This window comes from Orcinus orca, chromosome 1 (genome assembly GCF_937001465.1).
Source record: "Orcinus orca chromosome 1, mOrcOrc1.1, whole genome shotgun sequence".
NCBI lineage: Eukaryota > Metazoa > Chordata > Mammalia > Artiodactyla > Delphinidae > Orcinus > Orcinus orca.
In genome coordinates this window covers 175,788,332-175,814,555 of record NC_064559.1, presented here as the reverse complement: position 1 = coordinate 175,814,555, position 26,224 = coordinate 175,788,332, and the positions used below count along the sequence as shown (strand labels likewise).

Below are 26,224 nucleotides of genomic sequence, written 5' to 3'. Positions count from 1 at the left end.
AATACTGGTTCACTAGGTTATGTAGAGCTTCCCAATGTTGACTCATTATACAATATTTTTAAAGTCACATTTGTTAATATCACCACCAATCTCATTAGAAAAGTCCTTAAGAATGTTGGCAAGCTTGTGATGACAAATACAAGTTTCCCAGACTTCTGATTTTCTCTTGAAAGCTCAAATATTATCATTGTTAGTGGTTTTCTTTGAAGTGACTGGCTTACTTCACTCATTTTTTTTTTTTTTTCGGTACGCTGGCCTCTCACTGTTGTGGCCTCTCCCGTTGCAGAGCACAGGCTCCGGACACGCAGGCTCAGCGGCCATGGCTCACGGGCCCAGCAGCTCCGCGGCATGTGGGATCTTCCCGGACCGGGACACGAACCCGTGTCCCCTGCATCGGCAGGCGGACTTTCAACCACTGCGCCACCAGGGAAGCCCGCTTCACTCATTTTTGTTAATCTTTTGTCCACAGTTTGTCAGTTGTTCTTTCAAGTAAATATAGTGTTTTGTGAAAAAAACAGTAGTTCAAAAATCAAACAATGGCCCAAGTGCTTTTCTGGAGACAACTATCATACTTCTTTCATATATGCACAGAAGTTTTACATGTGTACTTCCTGTTTCATCACATAGAATATTAAAAAGATGTGTACTCAAGGACAAAGATTTAATAAAATTATTTTATTGCCTCATCAAAGACATTAAGTGAAACTTACTTTATTTTTTATTTTAATTTTTATTTTTATTGCAAGTGTGTGGCAGTGAAGAATACAGTGACTATTAATACAGTTTGGTATCTCTGATTTGATTGATGCTAAACACCAGCAGTTTTATCCACCATTGCTTTTGTACCATCAGTGCAGATATCAGTGCAGTGAAAGAGGCAGATAGTGTCTTAGTATTATTATAAAAATAGCCTTGGGGCTTCCCTGGTGGCGCAGTGGTTGAGAGTCCGCCTGCCGATGCGGGGGACACGGGTTCGTGCCCCGGTCTGGGAGGATCCCACATGCCGTGGAGCGGCTGGGCCCGTGAGCCATGGCCGCTGAGCCTGTGTGTCGGGAGCCTGTGCTCCTCAACGGGAGAGGCCACAACAGTGAGAGGCCCGCGTACTGCAAAAAAAAAAAAAAAAAAAAAAAATAGCCTTGACCTGATAGATCCCCTGAAAGGGTCTTGGGAACTCGCTGAGGTCCACGGAGCTTACTTAAGAACTGCTGCCTCATGGACTTCTTGCTGGCTCCCACTGCTTCTAGTCCTTACATTATGGCACTCACCACAAAGGATTGTCATCTCCTTTTTCATGTCTTCTGTATCACACTGGGAGCCCCCTAAGGACAAAGGCTGTATCTTATTTACTTCTCTCTCCACAGATCCCAGCACAGGATCTGGGACATGCTAAGTAATAATATTAAACAAATTAGAAATTTCTCAGAAATTTCCCCTTGTCCTCCGATTTGGTGGTAGGAAAGCTGGGCTGAGGGCCTGGGTCGCTGATAACATCTCTTCTTCGGAACACTTTTCACTAAGTCAATCTACACTATTAGCCCTCATGCCTAGCCTCATTCTTATTATTTACTTTTAATTATTAATTACATAGGAAGTATTTAATAAATGCTTATTGAATACAGGCTATTCCCTGTAATGTTTGTTTCCTGTTCACATTTCTTCCCTAAGGGACATTTATGTGTATGTGTTTGTATGTGGTGGGGAAACAGTTTAAGAAGGTCAAGCTCTAAAACTATGGGAGACAAAAGAAACCTTTCAAAAGTTGGGCCTTGGCTCAGAAATACTCTTCCCACGGTCTGCAAGAGATCTCTCTTTGGGAATTTACTGGCCACATCACAATATTCATCTACTCCATCTGGCTGAGGACTTGTCAGTGGGGCAGGGGATTATTATTCTTAGAGTGCTGAGTGAAAGATAAAAGTGAAAAGAGAAACTCTACTTTGGCAACTAATTGCAGGTCCCAAAATATTTGTGTTTTATTTTTGTACATAAGCCCAGCAGTTTCCTAATAGATTCATGACAAGTTAGAGACCAAATGATGCTCCAGTGTTTACATAAAGAGCTTGGAAAGAAACTTCATTAACTAGGAATTCAATATTTCCTTTCAAGCACACAGAATTTTCATTGTTGGTGGTTTTGAAGGTCAGAATCTGGATATTTATGCTCTAAACTGATGGGCCAACTTTAAAAATAAGTGATTTAATCAATTTTTAAATTTTCTTCCTTTATTGAAAAACTTTTCAGATGGCTGATTTTCCTTGGTTTTAAATTGGAAAGTATGGTTTATTGGCCACAGTTCATTTATTTATTGAACAACTATTTATTGAGTGACTACTATGTGCCAAGAATAGTTTTAGGCTCTTAGAATATATTAGTGAACAAAAAAGGATCCAGCCTTCATTGTAGCAGGGAGAGGCAGCATAAATTATAAGGAAGTTTAAATAATAAATGAGTAAACTGTACCATATACTAAAAGGTGATAAGTACTTTGGGAATATGAAGAAGTTAGGCAGGGAGGAGGGACAGGGAGAGGGAGAACACCATATTGACAGCATAAAGTCTTAGAATTTTATAGAGGTTATTGAAATTTGTGATCTATGTCTCATTTAAATCTTTCCACAACTTAAAAAAAATATTTTAGTTATTTATTTATTTGGTTGTGCCAGGTCTTTGTTGCGGCTTGAGGGCTCCTTAGTTGTGGTTTGAGGCCTCCTTAGTTGCGGCTTGAGGACTCCTTAGTTGCAGCTCACCAGCTTAGTTGTGGCATGCAAACTCTTAGTTGCGACATGCATGTGGGATCTAGTTCCCCGACCAGGGATCAAACCCAGGCCCCCTGCATTGGGAGCACAGAGTCTTAACCACTGCGCCATCAGGGAAATCCTTTTCCACAACTTTCTATCTAATAAATTCAGAAATAGATACAAAAGGAACAAGTGACATCAGTAAAAATGGTGAAGTTCCTCCAAAAATTCTCTCCTCCATAAATGCAAATTGTCAGAATCAACTTGGATCATGTTGGATGTGCATCCATGAATGAACAATCATGTCACTTTTTAAAGTCTGTTGGTAATTAGTCACTGCACATCTCTTATTCAGTTCATTCATAGACAGCAAAGAATATAGTTGTGTTGCTTCCTTGTCTTCCAGTGATAAACCCATGTGACATTAAAAAGAAAAAAGGATAATTGAGAATTGGCCAACAAAATGAAAGTGCAGCAAATAAATGAGAAGTGATAATGCTGGAAGTGAAATTCAAATTGAGCATAAATGGAGTTTATCATGGGGAAGTTAACACTTTTGTCTTGAAAGAGTATAGATATGCAGCCAGAAGGACTTAGTGAGGGCAAGCTTATCCACATAAATGAGGAAAGTGGCTGTGACAAAAAGGATGAAGTTGTCCCAGAGGAAGTGATGTCAGCAACAACTTCACATGAAAAGAATTCTCAGAGAGATTTCATGAGATTGAAAGTACAAAGAATAAAATGTTGGAAGGTGATCCAAACTTAGAGAGGAGTATGACCATTCACCAAGACTTAGAGTAGATGCTTGCTCCATATTACAAGGCAAGAAAAAAGAGGCAAGCACTATTCAAACTGCTCTTGATAAGTGTTTTACAAAGAAAGAAATTTAATTCTTAAATCTTCTAAATGCTTTAGATTTCAATGTACTAAATAACTATTAGTTTTACTAGTTTTTCGTTTCCTTGTACATTTATAATTGTAGGAGAGTTTTTAATGTTTTAACAAAACATTTGTCATGGAAGAGTGGTAATTTCCCACATTGATTATTATTATTTTTTAAAGTTATTTATTTATTTGGTTTTTTGTTTATTTATTTATTTACTTTTGGCTGCATTGGGTCTTCGTTGCTGTGTGCGGGCTTTCTCTAGTTGCGGTGAGCGGGGGCTACCCTTTGTTGCGGTGCGCGGGCTTCTCATTGAGGTGGCTTCTCTTGTTGTGGAGCACGGGCTGTAGGTGCGCAGGCTTCAGTAGTTGCAGCATGTGGGCTCGGTAGTTGTGGCTCACAGGCTCTAGAGCGCAAGCTCAGCAGTTGCAGCGCATGGGCTTTGTTGCTCCGCGGCATGTGGGATCTTCCTGACCAGGGATCAAACCTGTGTCCCTGCATTGACAGGTGGATTCTTAACCACTGCGCCATTAGGGAAGCCCCTCCCCCCACTTGATTATTAAGATCTCTTTGCATGGTTTCAAAGTGCAGGATCATTTTTACAGCCTGGCACTACTGTGCAAAACGAAGATTTCTTATATATTAAAATTTAGCATACAATGATGATAAGCACGTGAAAACGCAGCATTTCAAAGCAATGGTAAAGGACAGGTACTTCACAAAAGGAAGCTGAGGGACTTCCCTCGTGGTCCAATGGGTAAGACTCTGCGCTCCCAATGCAGGGGGCCTGGGTTTGATCCCTGGTCAGGGAACTAGATCCCGCATGCATGCCACAACTAAGAGTTTGCATGCCACAGTGAGAAGTGTGCGTGCCACAACGAAGATCCTGCGTGCCACAACTAAGACCCGGTGCAGCCTAAATAAATAAATATTTTTTAAAAATTACTGTTAAAAAAAAAAAAGGAAGCTGAGGAAACTGGCAAAGGATTTGGAAAACCTGTGGCTGTTGTCTACTGTCCATGGTCAACATGTGGTTAAGCCAGGATATGAATATAGGCAAGCTAACTCTAGAGAATGTGCTCCTAACTAGTATACTCTATTGCCTTCCTGTGGTGTGTATCCAATATATGGTTTCTTCCATAAAGAAAAAGAATTTTAATTCATAAAAATTTAAAATTTTGTATATTAGGAAAGAACATATATGAAATTAAATGGCAAAGTACAGACTGGAAAAACATATTTATAACACCTGACAAAACAAGGGGGTTAATATACAGGGCATAGTGCCTTAGTTAACATGTCAGCGGGCTTTGGAGCTGGCAGACAACAATCCAAATTGTAGCTTCAACCCTTACTACTTACGTGACCCTGGGCAAGTTACTAATTAATCTTTGCTCTAGGTTTCTCATCTGGAAATGGGCATAATAATAGTACTTACTTCATAGAGTTGCTGATAACATATATATAGTTGCTGATAACATATATATAGAGTTGCTGATAACTTCATAGAGTTGCTGATAACATATATATAGCATCTAGCACAGTGCTTTGCTGTGCTTATATTAGTACTATGCAAAGATGATTATAAATCAATAAGAAAAGAATGATGAAAACAATAGAAAAATGGACAAAAATACATAAAGAGTAGTTCATGAAGAAGAAAAACAATTGTTCAATATAGTAAATAACCAAAGCAATGCAAATTAAAATAAAAATCATATAATTTTTCTGCACATTAAACTAAATGCCCAAGGTTGGTAAGAGTTTAGGAAATAGATAATAAAGGGAGTGAAAACTGTTACATCCTTCCTAGAGGGCAATTTGGCAGATTGATGAAGTGATTTTAGGAACTTAGTCTAAGAAAATAAATAGGTAGGCAAGGATAAATGCATGAGGTTTTTTGTTTTTTTAGTTCATTTATTTATTTATTTATGGCTGCGTTGGGTCTTCATTGCTATGCACGGCCTTTCTCGAGTTGCGGTGTGTGGGCTTCTCATTGAGGTGGCTTCTCTTGTTGCGGAGCATGGGCTCTAGGCGCATGGGCTTCAGTAGTTGTGGCTTGTGGGCTCAGTAGTTGTGGTTCGCAGGCTCTAGAGCACAGGCTCAGTAGTTGTGGCGCATGGGCTTAGTTGCTCCGTGGCATGTGGGATCTTCCTGGACCAGGGCTCAAACCCATGTCCCTTGCATTGGCAGGTGGATTCTTAACCACTGCTCCACCAGAGAAGTACCTGCATGAGGATGTTTATTATAACATTTGTAATTTTCAATACGAAAATTTGTAAACAACCTTAATGTCCATCTGTAGAGGGTTTTAAATGAATAAAAGTTATGAAATTCCTTACAATGTAATACAATGCAGCCAATAAAAATAATGGTTAAAATGAGTATCCGCCTTGTTCCAGGGACCATTATTTCCTGTTTGGGTTTCTCCTTGCCTCCAGTTTCTCTCCCTGTCAACTCATTCTTTACGCAGCTGCCAAAGGCAAATCTAATCATGTCACTCCCTTGCTTAACCCTCTCATGGCTGCTCAATGCAAAACCCTCAAAGAGCCTCCAAGGCTGGAGTCTTATCTCTTTCTTCCCTTCACACTCCAGTTAACATGCTTCTCAGCTGGCCTTTGTACCGTTATTCTCCCTAAGGATTTAGCATTTCTCTGAGCCACTTTGGTTAGAATCATCCTGTTCTGTCTTTTAATGAAAGCTTTCATTTCTCCTTTGGAGCACTTACGTAAATGTTATTAAATGTTGTTTATGCCATTATCTGTTTAATATATGTCTTTTCCATTAAAGGTTAAATCCCAAGAGGGCCAAAATTATCTGTTTAGCCAACGTTTTATCCATTGCACCTAGTGTGGTGCCTGACACAGCTGTTCCATGCAGTCACTGAATGAATGAATGAATGAATGAAGAGCAAGCTACAAAATAAAAGAGGGACCAAAGACTCGTGTGGCCGGTACCAGACAGAAACGGACTACCTCCTGCAGGCGCGTGCTGGCCACGCCCTTCCCTGAAGAGGAGAGAAGGGGGAAGGCGCGCCCACCGGGTCGGCGGGAGCTTGGCGGGAAAGCCGAGCTGCGGGGGAGTCGCGGCCTCTGGGGCTCTTGCGCCTCCAGCTCCCTGGGCGGAAAGGGGCTGCCGGAGGAGGGGGCACGTCTCCTGTGGACCACCCAAGGCGCAGGGGTCGGGGAGCCGTAAGGCGAGTGCTGACGGCGAGGCTCATCTGGAGAGTCAGACTCCGAATTACGGGGAGGCAGTCTTTGGGGTGCGCACAGCCCCAGGGGAGGCGCTCAAAGCCAAGGCCGAGTTTTCCACCAGGGCAGTGTCAGGGCGCGCCCTAGAGGACGGCGTGGAGAAGCGATGGGAGAGCGCGACTTCTCGGGGGTACTCTACACACACGGAAGCTCTTATAGACTGCACCTTAGCTGTGTGGTACCTGGAGGCGGGGTGGGGTGTGGGTGGCAGTGCCGCTGCCTCCTCTTATGTCACATCCTGATTCGGGTGTCTCTCAGCCATTGCAAGGCTCTGTCCTCTAGGAGGTCAGATTCTTCTGCCCACCTGGTTACTGAAGGTGGTGGATTCCCATCCTCTGAATCACCACACCACCCATCCCGGAAGATGCCTGTCCAGCTTTCTTTCCCCCTTCTGGGCAGAGGACGCCTTATTTCCCTGCTTAGCTCCAGATTTCATCTCTGCCATTGAGAAGCCCCACCACTCCCACGTTGACACACATCTCCTTTGCTCCCAGCAGGACCCTGAAGTCCCGGAACGGTCTTCTTTAACATCCCTCGGAAGCCCAATAAACGCACTCTGAAGGAATGAATTCATCCATTTATTCAACTTTCCCACGTACGAGAGCTTCTTTGATGGAGTGTCATGGAGGCCCTTAAGGGAGGGAGGGCTGGGGCAGGGACGTGCATAAAGCCTAGGTGGAGGTTTAAAGTCTAGGCTTTATTTTAGAGTTGAGTAAAGAGGAGCTACTGAAGATTTCAGAGAGGACATAACTGGCCTTAGCCTGTGCAAAGTCTTGGGGGTAAGACAGCAGACAGGGAGTCAGGCTGGAGGTGATGCAGAAGTGATGAATACGGGGTGGCAGTGGTAGTATAGATTTAATGTTGAATACATGTATGTTTAATGTTGAATACATGTATGTTTAATGCTGAATACATGAATGTTAGATACATGTATGTTTAATGTTGAATCTTGGATACATGTATGTTCTGAGCCAGGGATGGTGGTGGCACTTTGTCAGTTGAGACTTAGTTGGAGAAAGAAAGTCAGAACTCACACCTTGGGGTTGGAGGGAGAGGAGGAAAAGACCAATATGTGAGGGAGAGGGTGTTCAGCAGTTTCTTCATTCTTGGTTCAGGTGACCAAGGAGGATGGCCATCATTCCCTATCCATCCCTGGAGCCTTGTTCGGGGAGGAGCCTCCATCCTCCCCTCTCCCCCTGAGTTTTTAGCTTTGAGTCCAGGCTGAAACCAGAGAAGAACAAGGAGAGAAAAAAATGAGCTGGAACCTGAAGCAAAGTCCACGGGGTGGGGAGCTAGAAGGCCCCCTTCAAGTAGCTCAGGCCTGGCAGCTTGTGCTGGGCTTGTGGAAGATTCCTCTCACAGATGCGAAATAATGCTGGGAGCAACCCGAGCACGTGTAGGGCTTGAGGGTCTGCGGGGCTGGGCCACCAGTGTCAACCCACTGCTCCACTCCAACCGCACCCAAGGGCGGAGTGCGCTGGCTTCCTAGGCGAGGCCGAGTGGGACCTGCGCAGGAGCAGTCCTGCCGGCCCGCAGCTGCCCCCTGGCGCCGACTCACTCCTCCCAAGGGCTCATGTCGGTGTCGATGGCCACACAGTTGTATGCAGCGTAGCGGAGCTTCTCCTCACACACCTTGGCACTGCAGGGGGCAGGGAGCTGATCAGCGCCAGGCGTAGAGGTCCCTCCTTCACAACCAGGGGCTTTGTGGCTCCAACTTTTGCACCCAGTACCTGAAGCCCTCCTCCACCCTAGGATGCCACCCTTCCCCCGCCCCCCACTCCCCAGGCTGGAACCTAGGAAACCCACCTGGCATAGTGCGGTAGGAAGAGGGTGCTGGAGCAGGTGGAAGACTCAGGCAGCGCATCTGTGGTCTCATAGCTGGGGGCGTGGAGGGACCAAAGATCAGAAACAATTGCAGGGGCACAGGGCAGGGGTCTGACACGTGAATATGTTTGTGGGGCAGGGCAGAAGGCCAGCCACAGCCTCTTTCGACTGGACCTCCCCGCCCCATCCTCACTCACCCCAGCTTGTCCGGGTAGATGTAGATCCGAGCTGGCAGACGGCTGCGGCCTGTGACAAAGCGCAGGAAGCGGCTCCGGTCCTCTAGATGGAGGAGAAGGAAATCAGTGCCCGTGTGCTGGTGGTGGAAGAAGTTCTTCAGCTTCCGCCCTGTCTCTGTATCCCAGGAGTGGAGTCCAAACCCAGACATTACTCTGCCCTTTCCACTGACCGTTGGTGAAGTTGTTCAGTGCCTCCCAGAAATACTGCACCCGTGTGTCAGATGGCTCGAAGTCCTCAAACCGGGCTGGTGGGGACAAAACCAGATGGAATTAATTCTTAGGTCCTTAAGCCCCACCCCGGGACTGCGCTGCCCTGCCCCACACTCACTGAGCTTGCGCAGAGCATCCACAGTGACCTCTGGGTCCCCGCACACCTTCTTCTCCAACTCTTGCCACGTTAGCAAGTCCAGCACAGCCTGTGGCACCACCTTCAGCAGACCTGCTTGCATGGCTGACACCTGTGGAGGAGGGAAAGGGCCTGGCTGGGGAAGAGGGCACAACTCCCAGCTCAGTGTGTGGTGGGGACCCTTGGCCTCCACTCATGGAGACAATGTGTCTCTGTACTTCACTGATCAGCAGGGATGTGGGGCAGAGGGATGGTGGGGGCCGGAATTCTTGGGACTGGGTTCTGGTGGCCTATCAGGCTGGGCTCTGGCTATAACGAGCCCAAAGCTCTCTGTTCCACTGGCCTCTGGGTAGTACCTGCTCCTTGCTCTCCTCTAGCCGTGCCTTCTGCACCAGTTGGATGAAACGGGAACGGTCCTCAAATCCCACCACGATGCCCGTACCCCCAGGGATCAGCTCCACCACCTGCTGGTCACTCAGCACAGTGGTGAACGTTAGCTCCTTTCCAAATTTGAACTCAAATGTCTCCTTGTCCATTCCTTCCATCACTTCTAGGAGCTTTACCTGGGGGTTAAAGAGAGGCAGGAAGGTCATCTTTTCATTGTAGAGACAGTCCTTGTTTTTCCTCAAGAAGCTCACAGGGAAGCAGGAGAGGCAGCCAGGCAAGGCAGTCCTCACGCAGGCAATGAGGGCAGTGAGGGGGTTAGTACAAGGGCTGTGAAAGCATCAAGACAATGCCTAACCGGGCTTGGAGATCAGGAAGGTGTCCTGGAGGAAGTGGCAGCTAAGCTGAGACCCAAATGATGGCTGGGAATTGGCTGGGCCACCAGGAAGTCAGGAGAGAGAACATCTTGGAAAAAGGTGGAAAGAGCAAAAGGCCTTAGGAATCTGGCTGGCTGGAGCCTGATCATTAACCAGGTGTCCAGAGATACAGGGGTCATGTAAGGCCTTTCCAGACTCTGCATTTTATCCTAAGCCCAGAGTGGATTTACTGAAGGGTTTAAACAGGGAGAGTGAAATGAATTACTCTGGATGCTGGAGATCAGATGGGTAAGAATGGAGACAGGGACACTGACAACTTTTGCAGTCAGTGGTTGGGTCAGAAATGAAAGTGGCTGAACCAGAGGGAAAGTAGTGAGATGGAAGAAGCGGACAGATGCCAGAGGCAGATGTGACAGAATGTGGGAGGTGAGCGAGAAGGAGGAGTGCAGAAGGACCCTGAAAGGGCTTGGCATGGGGAGGGGTGGGTGGTGGTGCCACTGTGAGACAGGGAGCCCTAGAGGGCAGTAGACTGGGGAGAGGATGAAGAGTGTGTTGATCCCGAGGTGCCTTGTTGGGACAGATGTCCAGCAGGTAAATGCATATATAGCCCCAGGCTTAGGAGAGAGGTTGGGGCTAGAGGTAAGGAAGTAGGGGTCACCAGAATAGTGACAGTAGTTGAAGCTACTGGAGTACATGGGATTGGAGAGGGAGCATGTATGTGGTAAGAGAAGGTTCAGGACAGCCCTGGGGAGCAGCAACCTTGGGGGCTGGGCAGAGGAAACACTGGTTCTAGGCCCTAACTCACCAGCACAGAGTCCACAGCTGGGAAATCCTTGCTCCAGCTCACCTCCTCACCAGAGAGCTGTTTCCACACGAAACCAGGCAGAGCCAGGACCTGTGAGACAAATACTACTGTCTTCTCACCCTGAGCTGCCCAGGTTTGGCCGGCTCTTCTTCCTTCCAAGAGCCAGGATTAATCTGGTGGGGTGCAGAATAGGCTACTCACCAGGAACTCCTTACCCCGAAGGGCAGCCCCCATCAGCTGTCCGATCCACTCGTACTTGGCAAAGTCTCGGCAGGAGGGGTTGGGCACATACATATCCCGGGCCTCACCCGTGCCATTGCCCTGTCCCCGAGACAGAGCTGTCAGCACGGCATGGGATGGACCCTACTTTGTTGCCCCAGATGACTCAGAGACTTCTCTGAACACCTTCCACTGGGGGTCCTGAATGATCCCTCTGAATATACAATGGCTCCTCCTTCCCTGCCTGTCCAGAGGCTGCCCCAGGCAACACAGTCTCTCCTCTGCCCCCTCTCTAGCTTAGCCCGGTACTTGGGAGGTTCGCAGAGACAGAAGAGCAGAAACTATTTGGGAGATAGGGATGGGAGATTACCTGGTTGGCCGTTCGGACAAAGAAGGGCAGAGGCACAGGGGTGTCCGCCGAGCTAGGGCACAGTTCTTCTGACATGTCTGCCAGGCTATCCCGGAAACCACCTCCTGAAATGACAGATAGATGCCCTCAGCTGGGGCACACAAGAGCCTCAGCCCCCATAATGGGGTAATAAGCAAGTCCCCTATCTTGTTAGCTGGTGATCTCAGAAGCCTCTACCACTCGAAGTAGGGCTGGACCCTTGTTATCGTCCCTCAGGGCCTCACCTTGGTCAATGATGCCTTCTGCAATGAATTTACACTCCCACCACTGGTCATAGCGCATGGGCCACCTGTAAATAGGAGTGGGTCTCTGTCACCACACTGGGCCAAGGCTCAGAATGATGCACCTGCCCAGAGTCCACCCAGGAGTAGAGGCTACAGAGGGGTAATGGTGAGAGGACCAGAGGCAGTGCATGGGTATACACGTGTACATGTATACCCTGAGCAGGTCCCTCGCTCCCATGCCATACCTGTAGTCCAGGGGCTTTTCATACTTGTCAGAGGGCTTGAGGCCTTCATAAACCTGGGGGCAGGGGAAAGGGGAGAGAGTTGTGGGAAAGTCTGTGTCAAGACCTGGCCCCACTCTTGCCCAAAGACCTTGCTCAGGTCCCTGTTGGCCCAGCCCCCTAGGCCCCTTACTGACCCTCCCTCAGTCTGACCCCAGGTGGTCCAAACCTGGGTGAAGACAGCGTTCTTGCAGGCAGGGTCCTTTAAGGGGCAGGCGCGGTGTTCCATGGCAAGGCGCCGGTTGATGTATAGGCGTGGCATGAAGCTGGGCTTGCTGCTCTCTGAGTCACGCAGGCACTGGGCCACCAGGCCTGGCCGCTGGCGTGACAGCAGCAGGAACTGCTTCACTTGCTGGGGAGAAGAGGTGGCCAGACCAGGACCAGCAGGCAGTCAGCCTCTGTCCAGGCCCTGGAACCTTTCTCTATTCCTGGACCTAATCCCATGGTTCCAGTTCAAGCCTAGTCCATCCCTGGTCCTTGCCTCCAGTCTCTCCCTTAGTCCGGCCACCAGGGAGAGCTTTCTAAAACAAAAAATCCAACTTTGTCATTTCCTTACATAAACCTTTCCAGTGGCTCCACTGACCAGGAACAAAGTCTGGCCCCAGGGCCGTCTGCTACCAGGGCCTGCTTCCTATCCACCTTCTCCCAGCCACATCCCCATGTCATACTCACATCTACGGGCAGGCTTCTCTCATGTCATTTTGAGCTGCTGGTAACTCCCAGTGTCCACCTTTTATGCCACCTGCCCTGTCCATGCTGTTATCTCTCCTCCCCGAGCTCTGTATGTTTCACATGCTCTCTGGGGAACAGCACCCCAAACTCGAAATTTTCACTATTTGTGTCTGGCTTTCTTCCTATGTTCCCAGAGCCCAGCAAAAGCCCAGGCCTAGAGTAGGTCTAAGAACTCTCTGATGAATAGTGAACAACTGCCTGAGCAGAAAGGGGGTGCCCAATGCCAAGACCAGCACTGCATGTGTCAGGCTCACCTTAATCTCACTGAAGGTGCCCAGCGTGTGGTCCCAGGCAGGTACCAGGTGGTGCAGGACGCTGTCTAGGATCTTTATGAATCTGGGGTGGGTGGGTAAAGATAACTGCAGCTGAAGAGTTTGGTATGGATGTGAGACCCCCTCACTCCCCAACTCACAGGGACAGGGGAAGGCAAGGCCCAGGGACTGCTCTGCCTCTTGAAGTGGAACAGCTTACAGTATAAGACCTTGGGGGCCTCTTCCACACAGACATACAAGGCTCAGGACGGGGGACAAGGAAGGGCCTGACTGGCCCAGGGCCACAGCCACCTCTGCAGGAGAACAGCTCTGCGGTATAGCACTTCCGGATCAGTGCCTTCCAGGCGTGGATATCGCACCAGACTGGTGGGCTGGAACAGGTCTGCATTCAGCCCTAGTTCCCGCTGTCTAGATGACTTGATCTTGACCCCTCGAAGACGCACGTCAATCCCATCATCTGGAGGAAGGAGTTAGAGTGAGATCACTTACTGCACCTGCTGCCTTTTTGGCCCTCAGACCTGAGGAAGACTCCTTAATCCTCAGCCTTTTGTTACCCCTAGCCCCTAGAAACTTGGGACCTTTGGGATCCCCTCCTATAACCTGATTCTGATTATTATATTCTTTGCTAGTTCCTGTGTCCACCACTATAGTTTGGGGATGCCTGAGGGTCCCAACTCCGTTCCTCTTCCAGGCGAGCCCAAGCACTTCTATGGCTTTAAGGCAGCCCTCTTACCCAGCACCTTCCACCCGGCTTGGGCCCCAAAGCTTCAGATCCTAGTTAGTTCAGCTATCACCTTTACCTCAACTCCAAGCCCATTGCTTTCTCTCCACACTCACTGCCAGCTAACCCCGATCTACACACTGGGCTCCCTTTCCCTCCTTAGGGCCTTAAGCCCCACCTCGGCACTCGACGATGCGGATCTCGATGACTGGGAGGTGGACGGTCATGTCCTCCAGGACACAGACATCCCCGATCAGGGTCCTGAGAGGATGAACGTGAGGCACTTTGGAGACCCCTTGGCTTCAGGGATTGCTGGGGGTCTCGCTCGAACTTTTGCTTCCAACGTGGGCCAGATCCTACTACTTGGATCATGTCCCACCTCCCACCCCAGGCCAGTTCACTCACTCGTCAATGCTCACATCACTCAGCTTCTTCAGGTTGTCCCCTTCACCCCCATAGATCACCACCCGCTTAGGCATAAAGTTGTCATCTGTGGTATCCACCGTGAGTAGTAGCTTCCTGTGGGTTAAGAGGGTGCACATGGGTCTTTTACACTCACAGGCATGTGGCTCACCCACCCTGTCCTACTCAGAGCCCACTCACTTCACAATGGTGCCCTTTTTCATGGTAAGCCGTACCCAGTGCTGGCACTGGGACCCATCGCTCTCCCAGTAGGTGTCCGCATTGCTGTCTGTCAGGCAGGACACATTGAACTCCTCCTGGGGAGGGGCAGAGAGGTGGAATCAGTGTTTACCCCCACTCCCTGCACTGGGGGTGTGCTTTAGGCCAGGGAGCACGAGAGAAAGTACAGTGGAGCTGGATTAGAAGCACATCTGGTATGGGTGGAGGTGTCTAGGGGTTCCTACATGACTTCCAAGATGGGGGGTTGGACTGAGTATGGCCTGTGGGGATTCAGATTTGGCCCTGGCCTAGAGGTGAGAGTTCTGGATCTAGCAAGATGTGACTACATCTTGCTTGGGGCGGGAGGAGTCCCAGCACCCACCGTGTAGGAGGAAACGTCTATGCTCTCCACATACTGCTTCACGCTACCCAGGTTCTCATCCTCCTTGCCCAGGTGGTCGTACAAGAAGTGGATCAGGTCCTCGTCGCACTCGTAGGTCCACGTCGGGGGCACATAGCTAAGCAACCCCAAGTCCCTAATTAGGTCGGGCCCAGACCTGGAGCTCCTTCCTCCCCATCCCATCCCAGCTCACTCACAGTAGCCTTTGTACAGCTTCTGTGTATGCCTCGGCCGGCTGAGGCCTTGATCCCAGGCGATGCGAGTATGTCAGGTCCACCACCTGTTCCCATCTGTGCGCACAGAATAGGGAACGGGATGTGGAGACATCAGCGAGCAGCAGGAGACCCTGGCGCCTTCTCCAGAGCTCTAGCTCCTCTAAACTGCGCCTCCAGAAGCTCCACCCCAGCTCCCTTCAGGTCCCGCCCCTTTCTGCTGTAAACCCTGCCTCCGCTCCAGATCCCACCACCCGGACTTTGCTACACTAGGGCACAGCAGTATGACAGCAAGTCCTGCCCCTCCCAGTGCAGGACCTGAGCACCGGGCGGTAGTCCACTCCAAAGAGCTGCTGCTGCCGTTGGAGGTGGTCTGGAGTGTCGATGGGTACGAGCCGGGCCCCGCCTTCTGCCGGGCGGCACACCAGCAGCCAGCCTTCGTCCAGCCCGCAGTCGCCCAGGTGTTCCGCCAGCTGCTCCTGCCGGGACGCGACAGACAGGGACAGCCGTCAGGGAACTGCCGGCGGCAAGCCCAGCCCAGCCCAAGGCAAAGGGCACTGAACGCTATGTCAGCTCAATATGGGGGAGGGGAGGGGACCAGCCAAGGGCTTCCCTGGTCCCGGGTCTTTTGCACCTTGGTCAGCTTCACCCAGAGCCCGTGGCCGTTGCACAGCTCCTCGCCCGTGGTGCGCACGCAGGCGCCGCGCCGGAGCTCGATGCTGTCGCGGGCGGCGCGGAGGGGCCCGGAGCCGGTACAGGTGGCCGGGCCCGTGGCTCCCACACGCAGCCCCGGGCCCTCCGCCTCCCACACTGGCAACAGCACGCGCGACGGTCCCGCCGGGTCCTTGTAAAGCTTGTAGAGCACCTCGCGCGGCACGAAAGCTAGCGCCGCCGGCAACGGCCGTCCAGCGCGGAGGCTGTTCGCTGCCTCCGCCAGGAAGCGCACGCGGCCCAGCAGCTGCCGCGGGGACTCTAGCGCCGCGCCCGGGCCCGGGCCCGCCATAGCTTAGTGGCCCAGAGAAGCCCAGGGGCGATCCGGCCCCAGGAGCTTCTGCCTGGAAGGCTGACTAAGCTTCCCATCACCTTCAGCCCCGCCTTCGGCCAGCCTTCGCCGTAAGTTCTGGACTAAACGCCCCTCACGTTCCCGCCGTATTGTCCTGTGTACTCGAATACTTAATCCTGTTATCAGTTTCTGTGCCTCCCGCGCAGCCAACCAGACCCAAGTTCAGTAGTAGTTTCTACCTGATCAATCTACCCACTCCAAACCCCATTACATCTACCATTTAATCCCCACTGCTACTACCCCATTCAAGCCACCATCCATCCTATCTGGCCCAGAAAGTTGCAACAGCTATTTCTCAGATCCTCCGGCCTTCTGTTTTGCCTCCGTGCCCCCAGTGAGTCACACTACAACCAGAAGAATCTTTAAAAATCTGTTAGATATCCTCTCAGGCTCCCCATCACGTTTCGGAAAATAACCCCCTCCCCAGCTCGGCTGCTGACAGGAGTCTTGAGTCATTTAGGCTTGATCCTGGTGGTTACTCCTAATCCCAGGACACTGGTGATCATTATCCAGTTTCTCCCAGTAATTCGGAACCAAACGAGAGGAAAGGCCGATGTGGTTAGGTAGGAGGCAAAAAAACATGAACAGAAGCTGGGGGTGAAGTATAATCATGGAGGAAAAGGCAACTTGGTCCCGCCCCGTTTCTTTTAAAAGTTTACTGAGATATAACTCACATCTTATAATTCACCCATTTAAAGTGTACTACTCACTGGTTTTTGATATATTACATTAATTTAAAAAAATAGTGGAAAATATATATAACAAAATTTGCAATCTTAATCGTTTTTTTTAAATGTATAGTTATCTATTTCCAATACTTTTCATCACCCCAAACAAGAAACTCTGTACCATTTAAGCAATGACTCCTCATTGCCCCCACTCCCCAGTCCCTGGTAAACTCTACTCTACTTTCTGCCTCTGAATTTGCCTATTATAGATATTTCATATAAGTGGAACCATACAGTATTTGTCCTTTTGTGTCTGTCTTATTTAACTTAGCATGTTACAACGATGTTGTAGCATGTATCAGAATAATTTATGTTTATGGCTGAGTAATATTCCATTGTGTATATACACACACACACACACTACATTTTGTTTATCTGTTCGTTGATGGACACTTGGGTGGAAGGTTTGTTTTGATATAGTTTTCAAATAATTGAAGTTATCAAGAAAGAAAGAAATGATCCCATGTAATTATGACAGTTTTCCATTTTTTTCTCCTTAATAAGTTGGGAACACAGTGCCTCTCTTCCCTTCTCTCCAAGCTATTTGTATGCTATTACACTACTACAAGATAAAGTGAACAAATGCGCTTAACAAAGGCCTGCATGACCTGGACTCTGTAGACAGCTCCAGCATCTTTAATTCCACCGGCTTGATCTTGTTTCCCATTAAACCATTTGCTCTTTTTCGTCTGCTCTTTACACATGCCGTTCCCTCTGCTTGGAATACCCCACTGCTTTCCCCAGTTAAATGGAGCCCTTGCTACTTGCTTCTAGCTCTTTCCCTTTAAAGCATTTACTATTGAGGGCTTCCCTGGTGGCGCAGTGGTTGAGAGTTGCCTGCCGATGCAGGGGACATGGGTTCGTGCCCTGGTCTGGGAAGATCCCACATGCCGCGGAGCGGCTGGGCCCGTGAGCCAGGGACGCTGAGCCTGCGCGTCCGGAGCCTGTGCTCCGCAACGGGAGAGGCCGCAACAGTGAGAGGCCCGCGTACGCAAAAAACAAAACAAAACAAAAAACATTTACTATTGTGATTGCTGACTTCTCTGTATCCGCATCAGTCTGTAGCTCCTTAAAGGAAGGAAATGTCTTGTTCTCCACTGTAATCTCTGCACCTATTGTAGTGCCCGCCTCTTTCTAGGTAATATAAATATTTAATTATTTCAGTTCCCTGTACAACTTGGTTCCATAATTCACCATATGCCTGGTTGGGCCAGGCATAAAATTGTTAAAATCGTGAAGAGTGGGAGTGAAAGTGAGACCTGGGACGAGTCTTCCGGGATTCCCAGGCCGTCAGAGGACAGCAAATTTCTCACGCCACGTGAAGTATAGTTACAGCGAAGTTCTTTTGTGGGGGGAGGGGGAGGGAGGTGTTTGTTGTTGCGTCGCTACAGAGGACTTTACGGTGAAGAGACCTGGGGGTCCTACGGGCAGCAGCCGGGGCAGCCCGGGAGCCGTTTCTGGAGTCTGATCATGTGACTTTCAACATGGCGACAGCCTTGGCTCATTCCAGGAAGGGGCGGAGCCTGGGCAGGGGGCAGGCTCAGAATTAGGCTACAGCTGGGGCTGTGCTCGCGTTTACTGACAACTTATCATGGAGGCGAACGAGTGTGGGTGAGTTCTCTGTGCCACCACGCAGTGTGGCCATACGGGCTTCTGACCTGAGTCTTTCAGCTCAGGAATCTGTCCCTATACCCCTCTTCCCCAGCCCCGGAGAACCCAAGTCTCTGGAATCCCAAATCCTCCAACCATGGATTCCTGAGATGTTCATCCCAGAGACCGCCTAGCTGGACTGCGTACCCCAGACCTTTATTTAGGAGATGACCTCTGGACTTCCTAATCCTCATCTAAGATCCCTTTTTCGGACTGTCATCTCTGATCCCCCCATGACCATCCCCCAGCCTGGAGATCTTCCAGCCCCCAAACCAGCCCACTGGTATCCTTGTTCCTGAGATTTTTTGGTCCAAAGACCCCCCAAACTCTCCTAACTGGACTTTCGTCCCCCCCTCGCCCCGCACACACACTGTCTCCCAGTCCCTCCAGTGGCTTTGAGCCTGGGGAAGCTGCGACTATGTGTAGGGTAGAGGCCCCGGCACCGGCCCTTCTAGTCCTGTACACCACCTGATAGAGGGGAGGCGGAATCGGCGGGGAGTCACAGCTTGGTAGCTGGTCTGGAGAAGATAGATAGCTGTGCTGGACTGTATCCGCCTTTAGAACCCGAGCCCTGCCCAACCCCCAGCCTGGTTTACTGACACCTACCCTACCCGCTCCTGATCTCCAGACCTCAGGGTTTTCCGGAGCTGAAGAATGACACCTTTCTGCGAGCAGCCTGGGGAGAAGAAACAGACTACACTCCTGTTTGGTGCATGCGGCAGGCAGGCCGCTACTTACCAGGTCAGGGTCAGGGCCTCGGAGTCTAGGTAAAACTCTGGAGGGTGAAAAGTTTTTGAGGGGCAGAGGAGGGCTCTGGAGGTTCCTCAAGGCTGAGCCCTGCTTTCCCTTTTTTGTCTGCAGAGTTTAGGGAAACTCGGGCTGCCCAGGACTTTTTCAGCACCTGTCGCTCCCCAGAGACCTGCTGTGAACTTACTCTGCAGGTGAGGGGTCCACAAAAGAGGGAGAGATTTATGCTGTCAGCTCGCTACCTAGCAATCTGTCTTCTGTTCCCTATAGCCACTGCGTCGCTTCCCTCTGGATGCTGCCATCATCTTCTCCGACATCCTTGTTGTACCCCAGGTACCTGCTCAAATCTGATTCTTGAATGGGTAACAAAGGGAAAAGACAGTCAAGGCTCAAGATAAGCACTTATCCTAATGGGACAGAGGGGAAAACAGGCTGGAAGAGACGGAGTTTGGCTGAGTTTTATTCTCCTTTTCCTCCTTCTTGGCATGGGTTGAACAGATCTCCTCCTGGAGTTACAGGTTGGGAACCTGGACGTTTTCTCACCCACCAGGCACTGGGCATGGAGGTGACCATGGTGCCTGGCAAAGGGCCCAGCTTCCCAGAGCCATTAAGAGAAGAGCGGGATTTACAGCGCCTCCGGGATCCAACAACAGTGGCCTCTGAGCTGGGCTATGTGTTCCAGGCCATCACCCTCACTCGACAACGTCTGGCTGGGCGTGTGCCACTGATTGGCTTTGCTGGTGCCCCGGTAATATGGAACAGGGCAGGGACTTGGGCTTGGAGAAATTACTCTGGCAGGTATGGGTGCAGACAAGGGAAGGAAGTGTCTATCTGGCTTCTGCCTTTTGCAGTGGACTCTCATGACATATATGGTTGAGGGTGGCGGCTCAAGCACCATGGCTCAGGCCAAACGCTGGCTTTACCAGAGACCGCAGGCCAGTCACCAGCTGCTTCGCATCCTCACTGATGCTCTCGTCCCATATCTGGTGGGACAAGTGGCTGCTGGTGCCCAGGTAAGTCCTGAGGGAGAGACAAATAGGCTGGGGTTTCGTCTTTATTTATTTTTGGCTGCGTTGGGTTTTTGTTGCTGTGCGCGGGCTTTCTCTAGTTGTGGCGAGCTGGGGCTACTCTTTGTTGTGGTGCCTGGGCTTCTCATTGTGGTGGCTTCTTTTGTTGCAGAGCACGGGCTCTAGGCGCGTGGGCTTCAGTAGTTGTGGCACGCAGGCTCAGTAGTTGCGGCTCGCGGGCTCTAGAGCACAGGCTCAGTAGTTGTGGTGCACGGGCTCAGTTGCTCCGCGGCATGTGGGATCTTCCCAGACCAGGGCTCGAACCTGTGTCTCCTGTATTGGCAGGCGGATTCTTAACCACTGCACCACCAGGGAAGCCCTGGGGTTTAGTCTTTCAGGACCAGAAACAATACAGTTCCTTATACCTGTGAGGGTAGGTGTCTCAATACCAGGCACAAAAGAAGCTTGGCATGAAATGATCTGGCTGGAGCAGCTAAGCCCAGACACTGGCAGGGGGGCTTAATGCTCTGTGTATTCAAAGACCAAACCTAGCACTGGGATCTGGAGAAGGCAGTTCCTTTTTGACTGGAACTGGGCTTATAGGCTTAGGTAGTCTCAGGGGTTGAAGTCACTTGGGGAAAACTGAAGGAAAACTGAGGCACATTCTGTATGTGGGGCCCGAGATACTTCCTCTTTGTGTGTTATGCATTTCTTTTCTAACTGTAGGCATTGCAGCTCTTTGAGTCCCATGCAGGGCATCTTGGCCCACAACTCTTCAGTAAGTTTGCACTGCCGTACATCCGTGATGTGGCCAAGCGAGTGAAAGCCGGGCTGCAGGAGGCAGGCCTGGCACCAGTGCCCATGGTAAGGATGGGGATCAGATGAGTGAAGGTGGGCCCGTGGAACTATCAGGTTAAGTCCTGCATGGACCGAAGTGACCACTGGAGGGCAGAAGCACAGCTGAGCTATATTAGGAGGCATAGCAAAGCCCTCGGCAGCCTGAGATTTGCCCTTTCCCCCAGATCATCTTTGCTAAGGACGGACATTTTGCCCTGGAGGAGCTGGCCCAGGCTGGCTACGAGGTGGTTGGGCTTGACTGGACAGTGGCCCCAGAGAAAGCCCGGTGAGTGATGGAAGGTGCGGTGGAGGGGATGCAACTGCCATATGTGCAGTCACCAGAACAGGGCACTGACTCTACTTCCAGGGACTGCGTGGGAAAGACGGTGACCCTGCAGGGCAACCTGGACCCCTGTGCCTTGTATGCATCTGAGGTAACAGCCAGGTCCCTGTGTGTGTCTGTGTTTGTTTCTGCGCGCTCCCATGGTTCTGGATATGGTTGTGTTTATTACTATGTGTGTGCTTCTATTATCTGTTTATCCCTCCCCTCTACTCCACTCATACCATGTGAACTCTAGGAAGGCAGGAGTTTCTTCTCACTGATTTTGTTCATTTGTGTTTTCTTAGCGCCTGGCCCATACTAGGCACCCGATAAAGTTTTTTTAATGACTGTATGAGTAACACTGAGTAGAAGCATGCCTACATGTATGTGTGTCACTGTTATGTATAGGGAGGACAGAGGTGTGCTGGCCGCCCCTGTAGCCAGTGCCCTGTTGGTCCCCCCAGGAGGAGATTGGGCAGTTGGTGCAGCAGATGCTGAATGACTTTGGGCCGCGGCGCTACATTGCCAACCTGGGCCACGGACTTTACCCTGACATGGACCCAGAACATGTGGGAGCCTTTGTGGATGCCGTGCACAAACACTCACGCCTGCTTCGACAGAACTGAGCGTAATCCTTTTATCTGAAGTACCACTAACACAGATGATTGTTTCCAGGAGAATAAAAGTTCCAGAGCTGGAGTCTTGCGTGTGGTTTTGTTTGTGAAAGATCTGTGCTTTTATCCTCAGTTCCTTCTTAGCCTCTTCCTTCCCTGGGCCTCTTTCTGCATCCTCTCCCACAAGTCATGGGACCTCGGGTATCAGTGAATATGTATGTAGGACTTAATGTCAGGACCTTTACCACCATTTTGCTCTCAGATCTCCAAGCCCCAGAGCTACATGGGGCTGTGCAGATCTTCCTAGGAGCTAGAGCTGTGACATTTGCAGGGAAATGGGGTCCCTATAGCATATGAGGCCAAATTGACAGGGCTTTGCGTCTGGGGAGGGAAGGGTGTATAGACCAGAGTGGGACACAGGGCCAGTTGCCCTGCATTCTTTTCTGTGCATACCCTCTAATTTTCTCAGTATCTTGATGTTTCCCCTTTTCGTGGTGGTACCTACTTCCTGGGATCAGGCTCTGACAGGCCTGTGAGCTCTGGAGAGGGGTGTGGTGCAGTAGGAAATTCTTCATTTGTCATTCCACATCTTAGACCATTAGGAACCCACTGTGCTATATAGCCTAACCAGCTCCCTGTCCCAGCCAGGTGATGGAGAAGAGAGAAGGGCCCCATTTATTGAAAGAACACAATTTCTGATTTTAGAAAAATGATCTTTTCTGTGATCCAGGATTTATTCATAGAAAAGCACTGTGAGTTCACACACTTGCTAAAAAACGGCAATTGTGATACAGAAATGGGAGTGGCGTTGTCTTTTTTTTTTTTTTTTTAAACCAACCTATTGGGCTGAGAGGTTGTTGGGCCCGTAGCTGGACGGTGAGACTTTGGTAGCCACAAACAGCAAATGCAACTTACTGGTTAGTGTGGAGAAAAAAAAAGTGACACAAACAGTTTGTCAAAGACAGGAAAGTAAAGCAGACAAAGAGGTCCTTGGTTCACACTCTAACTATACCACCCCTTCCCTGTCACACCCCACCCCCTACTGGGGAACTAAAACATGGAACAGTAACCACCAAGACACTGGCATCTAAATGACTCTTCCGAATGCCTGTGCTACCTCCTATTACTCTTCCAGGCTGAGCAGAGGGGTCAGGAAGGTAGCAGGAACATGATACGCTGTGGAGGTCAGCCAGGGCTAAGACAGGGGTTGCCCACTAGAGCTAGAAACTAGTCAGAAAGGAAAAGGCGAAATGCATTCCAGCCGCAGCCTCCAAACCAATGACCAATGGGACTGTGACAGAAGCAGGCAGAGGAAGCTTGAGGTAGAAAGGCAGGGGAAGAAAGCAAGTACAGGGTAAGAAGAGAAATGTGGCACTGAAGGAGCCACTCAGGGCAGAGGGAGACTAGTGCTTAGAAGCTTGTTTGGTGAGACAATGGTGAATAAAGGAGGCCCAGAGATGAGGAACATGTTTAGCTGGTGAGAGAATAAGAGAAATGGGGATGAGAGATCTGGCAAAAAGAGAAGGGACACATTCAGGCAGATCCTCAAACATGAATTCACAGACAAACCTACATGTGGAAATATACACAGTTACACACAGACACGGACATGTTTATACACATGCACTTACGTGTGCCTAGATACACAAACACTACACATGCATTGACAAACATCAACACACACACACACAGATATGTATTTTTATATGTTCACAAATGTGTATACCCTCACACAGAAACCCACCATCCAGTACACAGACATGTCTTTACACAGACACAGACCTGACACAGATACACATAAATATACATGTGCACATGCAGGCATGCACAGATATATCTATGCGCACAGATGCACGTACGTAGCCATCCAGATCCACACACACACAAGTGTAATTAGAGATGAAACCAGATGCTGTCTAACACAAAGGTGACCAGAGAAGATGAACATTATAAGCCCAGTGGCCTCCCAGACCTTCACCTTCTCCCTGCCCTTGTTTCTCAGGAGCTCGGCAGGCTCCCAGAGAGAGAGGCTGTGTGAGGCAGGAGCAAGAGCTTCTGTGTCCCCATGGCTTCGTGAGGTGAAAGTCTAAGTCAAGACCGGGCCCTGCCCCTCACCCATCACCGGGCTGTCAATGCCCATCTGCAGGCCGAGGTTTCTGCATAGACTAGACTTGGGGTTTACTCTAATGGCCATTTTTCTCTCTGCCACCCCCACTCTTCCACTGCCAATAGCATATCCTCTGCAAGGGAAACCTGAGAAACGGTTGTGAATCTCCTCAGAAAACAAGCCTATCTTCCCACCCACAGCTACCCATCAGATTAGAACCAGAATTATAAATAGTTACAATTTTACAATGTAATTGGCAACACATATACTATAGTATTTACAGTACCATAAATGCTTCTGTTTCTCTGGTTAAGCAATCCCTGAGACGGAACAGTGTTCTGTGTTTGCCAAGGAGAGAGGGCCAATGCCCAGGACACGCAGGATAGCGGGGCGTGAGGTGGCATGTGTGGGGTTTCTGATCGGTCTGCAGGGCCCAGCTCCTCCAGGAACAGTGGGCTGTTGTGAGAACCTTGACAAGGCATGTTGGCTAGAGTTGGACTCTCCCCATGCTTAGCCCTGTGGTCCTCTGGCTTCAGCCACAGGTGCTCAGAGTCCTCTCAGGGTGGACAAATGTTTGTGTCCTTGGCCTGACCAGATGATACCTGGGAGTGCAGGATGCCCCAGCAGCGAGCTATCTGCTCTCTCAGCCAAAGCGCTCTCGCACCAGCAGCATCAGCTTCTTCTTGCCTTTGTAGATTTGTTTCAGGTTGTCGATGAACTGGGCAAACTGCAGGTGGCCATCCTGCGGCAGCAGGAAGGTCTCCCGGGCCTTGCTCAGAAACTCAATGAACTCTCCGTAGTGGCGAGGGCTGATGTGTGTCAGGCGCGAGTGTGTGGTGTTGATATAGGCATTGATGGTGGCATCCAGCAGCTGGCGCAGGGGAGCTTTGTCGGTGGACATAAGCTTTCCCGAGCTGCGGCGGCCTGGGATGCCGGCCAGGCCAGGTGCAGTGACCGTGCAGCGCCGTAGGATGTCTGAAAGCACTGTGGCACAGTGCACACTCTTCACCACCAGGGGAATCAGGGCCGCCAGCTCATTCTTGCCCAGGGAGTGGCTGAGGGCACACGCCCAGAGCACATCATTGATGGCCGGGTGGGTGTCCTGGTTGTAGGCCAGGTTGAGATGGCTCATGGCCAGTGAGGCCAGCTTGAAGGCACGTAGCGGGTAGCCACGGAGCTCCATGTAGCGGGCGATGGTGAACAGCTGTGAGTGAGTCATGCCGCCAGCAGCAGCATCAATGGCAATCTGGTAGGCTGCTTCAAAGGCGATGTGGTCCTTCTCACAGAGCGTAAGGGCCGATAGGGCGCAGCTCTGTGGATCCTTCATAGCACACTGCAGGGCCAGCGTGCGAGCACAGCTAGCCAGCTCCTCCCGCTGTGGATAGTCAAGACTGAGGCGCAGGATGGTGGTGTGGGATACGGCTGTGGCAGCCACAATGCTGGTCGCCTCGGTGGGGGTGAAGAGTGTGTACCAGCTCTGCAGGATGCTCACCAGGGCCTGCACACCTGTCAGGGAGAGCCTGAGCTCAGCCGTGGCCATCCGGGACCTGATCCAGGTCTGCCCAGACTACCGTTTGGGGTCAGAACTTGGCCTGCAGAGATGACTTCTCCCTCCTTCTCAGCAGCCTCGAGATGATCTGAGGCAACCAGGGCAAGGGGAACAACCCAGACGCCCAGACCCTGTTTGGGGTCTCTTCCCATCCCTTCCTTCCCCAGGTGAGAGTGCTGAAGGTTTCTGCAGGTGCTCTAAGCCCCTCACAAGGATGGAGCAACAGAGCCTGTGGTTTGCCTGCCCCAAGGCAGGAGTCGCAGATCTGCCTGGGGGTTCTAGCTGAAGTGGGGCCTCTCAGGGTAGAGTCTTGTGCTGGGGCTTTGGGCTCTAGATGGGGTCCCGAGCCTCCAAGTTGTTTGGGGTTTCTCAGAATCATGGACAGGGACTGGGACCAAACCACTGGGCCAACTACCTCCCAAGGCTACACTTGAGTACTTGTGGCTGAAAATTCACTCTCTCAGAATGTCTCTGATCAGAGGGTCAAAGTGCTGCTGACAGCAGGGTATGGTCCAAGCAGTGAGGGCAGAGTTTGGTCAGGCTGAACAGAGGCCATCTTCTCCTACCAGCAGCCTCATCCTTTCCTAGCCATCAATAATAGGAATATGAGAGCTCTAAATTCGTTGTCCTGTCCCAAGAGTAGGGCCTAGGAATCCTTTCCCCTG

At 50.4% G+C, this 26,224-nt stretch overlaps 3 protein-coding genes across 4 annotated transcripts in view; 1 reads left to right on the top strand and 2 right to left on the bottom strand.

Moving 5' to 3' along the window:
• Nucleotides 1–7,437: 7,437 nt before the first annotated feature.
• On the bottom strand, nucleotides 7,438–16,013 carry HECTD3 (HECT domain E3 ubiquitin protein ligase 3). Its single transcript, XM_004266292.4, has 21 exons — nucleotides 15,570–16,013; nucleotides 15,254–15,414; nucleotides 14,921–15,013; nucleotides 14,706–14,841; nucleotides 14,306–14,421; nucleotides 14,108–14,221; nucleotides 13,881–13,963; nucleotides 13,273–13,438; nucleotides 12,964–13,045; nucleotides 12,147–12,329; nucleotides 11,942–11,994; nucleotides 11,697–11,761; nucleotides 11,434–11,537; nucleotides 11,046–11,165; nucleotides 10,845–10,934; nucleotides 9,635–9,841; nucleotides 9,261–9,390; nucleotides 9,103–9,177; nucleotides 8,894–8,975; nucleotides 8,679–8,750; nucleotides 7,438–8,511 (listed from the first exon to the last, which is right to left on the bottom strand). Exons 1-21 carry the CDS (start codon nucleotides 15,936–15,938, stop codon nucleotides 8,427–8,429), a joined length of 2,586 nt encoding a protein of 861 aa, XP_004266340.1. The 5' UTR covers nucleotides 15,939–16,013; the 3' UTR covers nucleotides 7,438–8,426.
• A 2,167-nt stretch (nucleotides 16,014–18,180) lies between these two features.
• On the top strand, nucleotides 18,181–21,988 carry UROD (uroporphyrinogen decarboxylase). Of its 2 annotated transcripts, XM_004266291.4 has the most exons (10): nucleotides 18,182–18,337; nucleotides 19,005–19,117; nucleotides 19,238–19,317; nucleotides 19,394–19,456; nucleotides 19,674–19,871; nucleotides 19,975–20,136; nucleotides 20,857–20,994; nucleotides 21,153–21,253; nucleotides 21,335–21,401; nucleotides 21,754–21,988. In XM_004266291.4, exons 1-10 carry the CDS (start codon nucleotides 18,318–18,320, stop codon nucleotides 21,913–21,915), a joined length of 1,104 nt encoding a protein of 367 aa, XP_004266339.1. In that variant the 5' UTR covers nucleotides 18,182–18,317; the 3' UTR covers nucleotides 21,916–21,988. The 2 variants fall into 2 exon arrangements, with proteins under 2 accessions (XP_033277747.1, XP_004266339.1); XM_033421856.1 differs by lacking the exon at nucleotides 19,394–19,456 and having other exon boundaries at nucleotides 18,181–18,337.
• A 614-nt stretch (nucleotides 21,989–22,602) lies between these two features.
• ZSWIM5 (zinc finger SWIM-type containing 5) overlaps nucleotides 22,603–26,224 on the bottom strand; it is a 260,902-nt gene continuing 257,280 nt past the window's right edge. The window contains exon 14 of the mRNA XM_049698756.1: nucleotides 22,603–25,516. Coding sequence (XP_049554713.1) covers nucleotides 24,654–25,516 — 863 coding nt within the window. The 3' untranslated portion in view covers nucleotides 22,603–24,653. The remainder of the gene's footprint in view (nucleotides 25,517–26,224) is intronic.

What these genes read in the sequence shown, in the direction of transcription:
- HECTD3 (XM_004266292.4), bottom strand. Translation starts at nt 15,938, where the DNA reads ATGGCGGGCCCGGGCCCGGGCGCGGCGCTAGAGTCCCCGCGGCAGCTG. An exon ending in AGAAGGCATCATTGACCAAG is followed by an intron (nt 11,538 to 11,696) that starts GTGAGGCCCTGA and finishes CTGTCATTTCAG; the next exon opens with GAGGTGGTTTCCGGGATAGC. An exon ending in TTCGGGGTAAGGAGTTCCTG is followed by an intron (nt 10,935 to 11,045) that starts GTGAGTAGCCTA and finishes TTTGTCTCACAG; the next exon opens with GTCCTGGCTCTGCCTGGTTT.
- UROD (XM_004266291.4), top strand. Translation starts at nt 18,318, where the DNA reads ATGGAGGCGAACGAGTGTGG. An exon ending in GCTGTGAACTTACTCTGCAG is followed by an intron (nt 19,318 to 19,393) that starts GTGAGGGGTCCA and finishes TGTTCCCTATAG; the next exon opens with CCACTGCGTCGCTTCCCTCT. An exon ending in GTGCCTTGTATGCATCTGAG is followed by an intron (nt 21,402 to 21,753) that starts GTAACAGCCAGG and finishes TGGTCCCCCCAG; the next exon opens with GAGGAGATTGGGCAGTTGGT.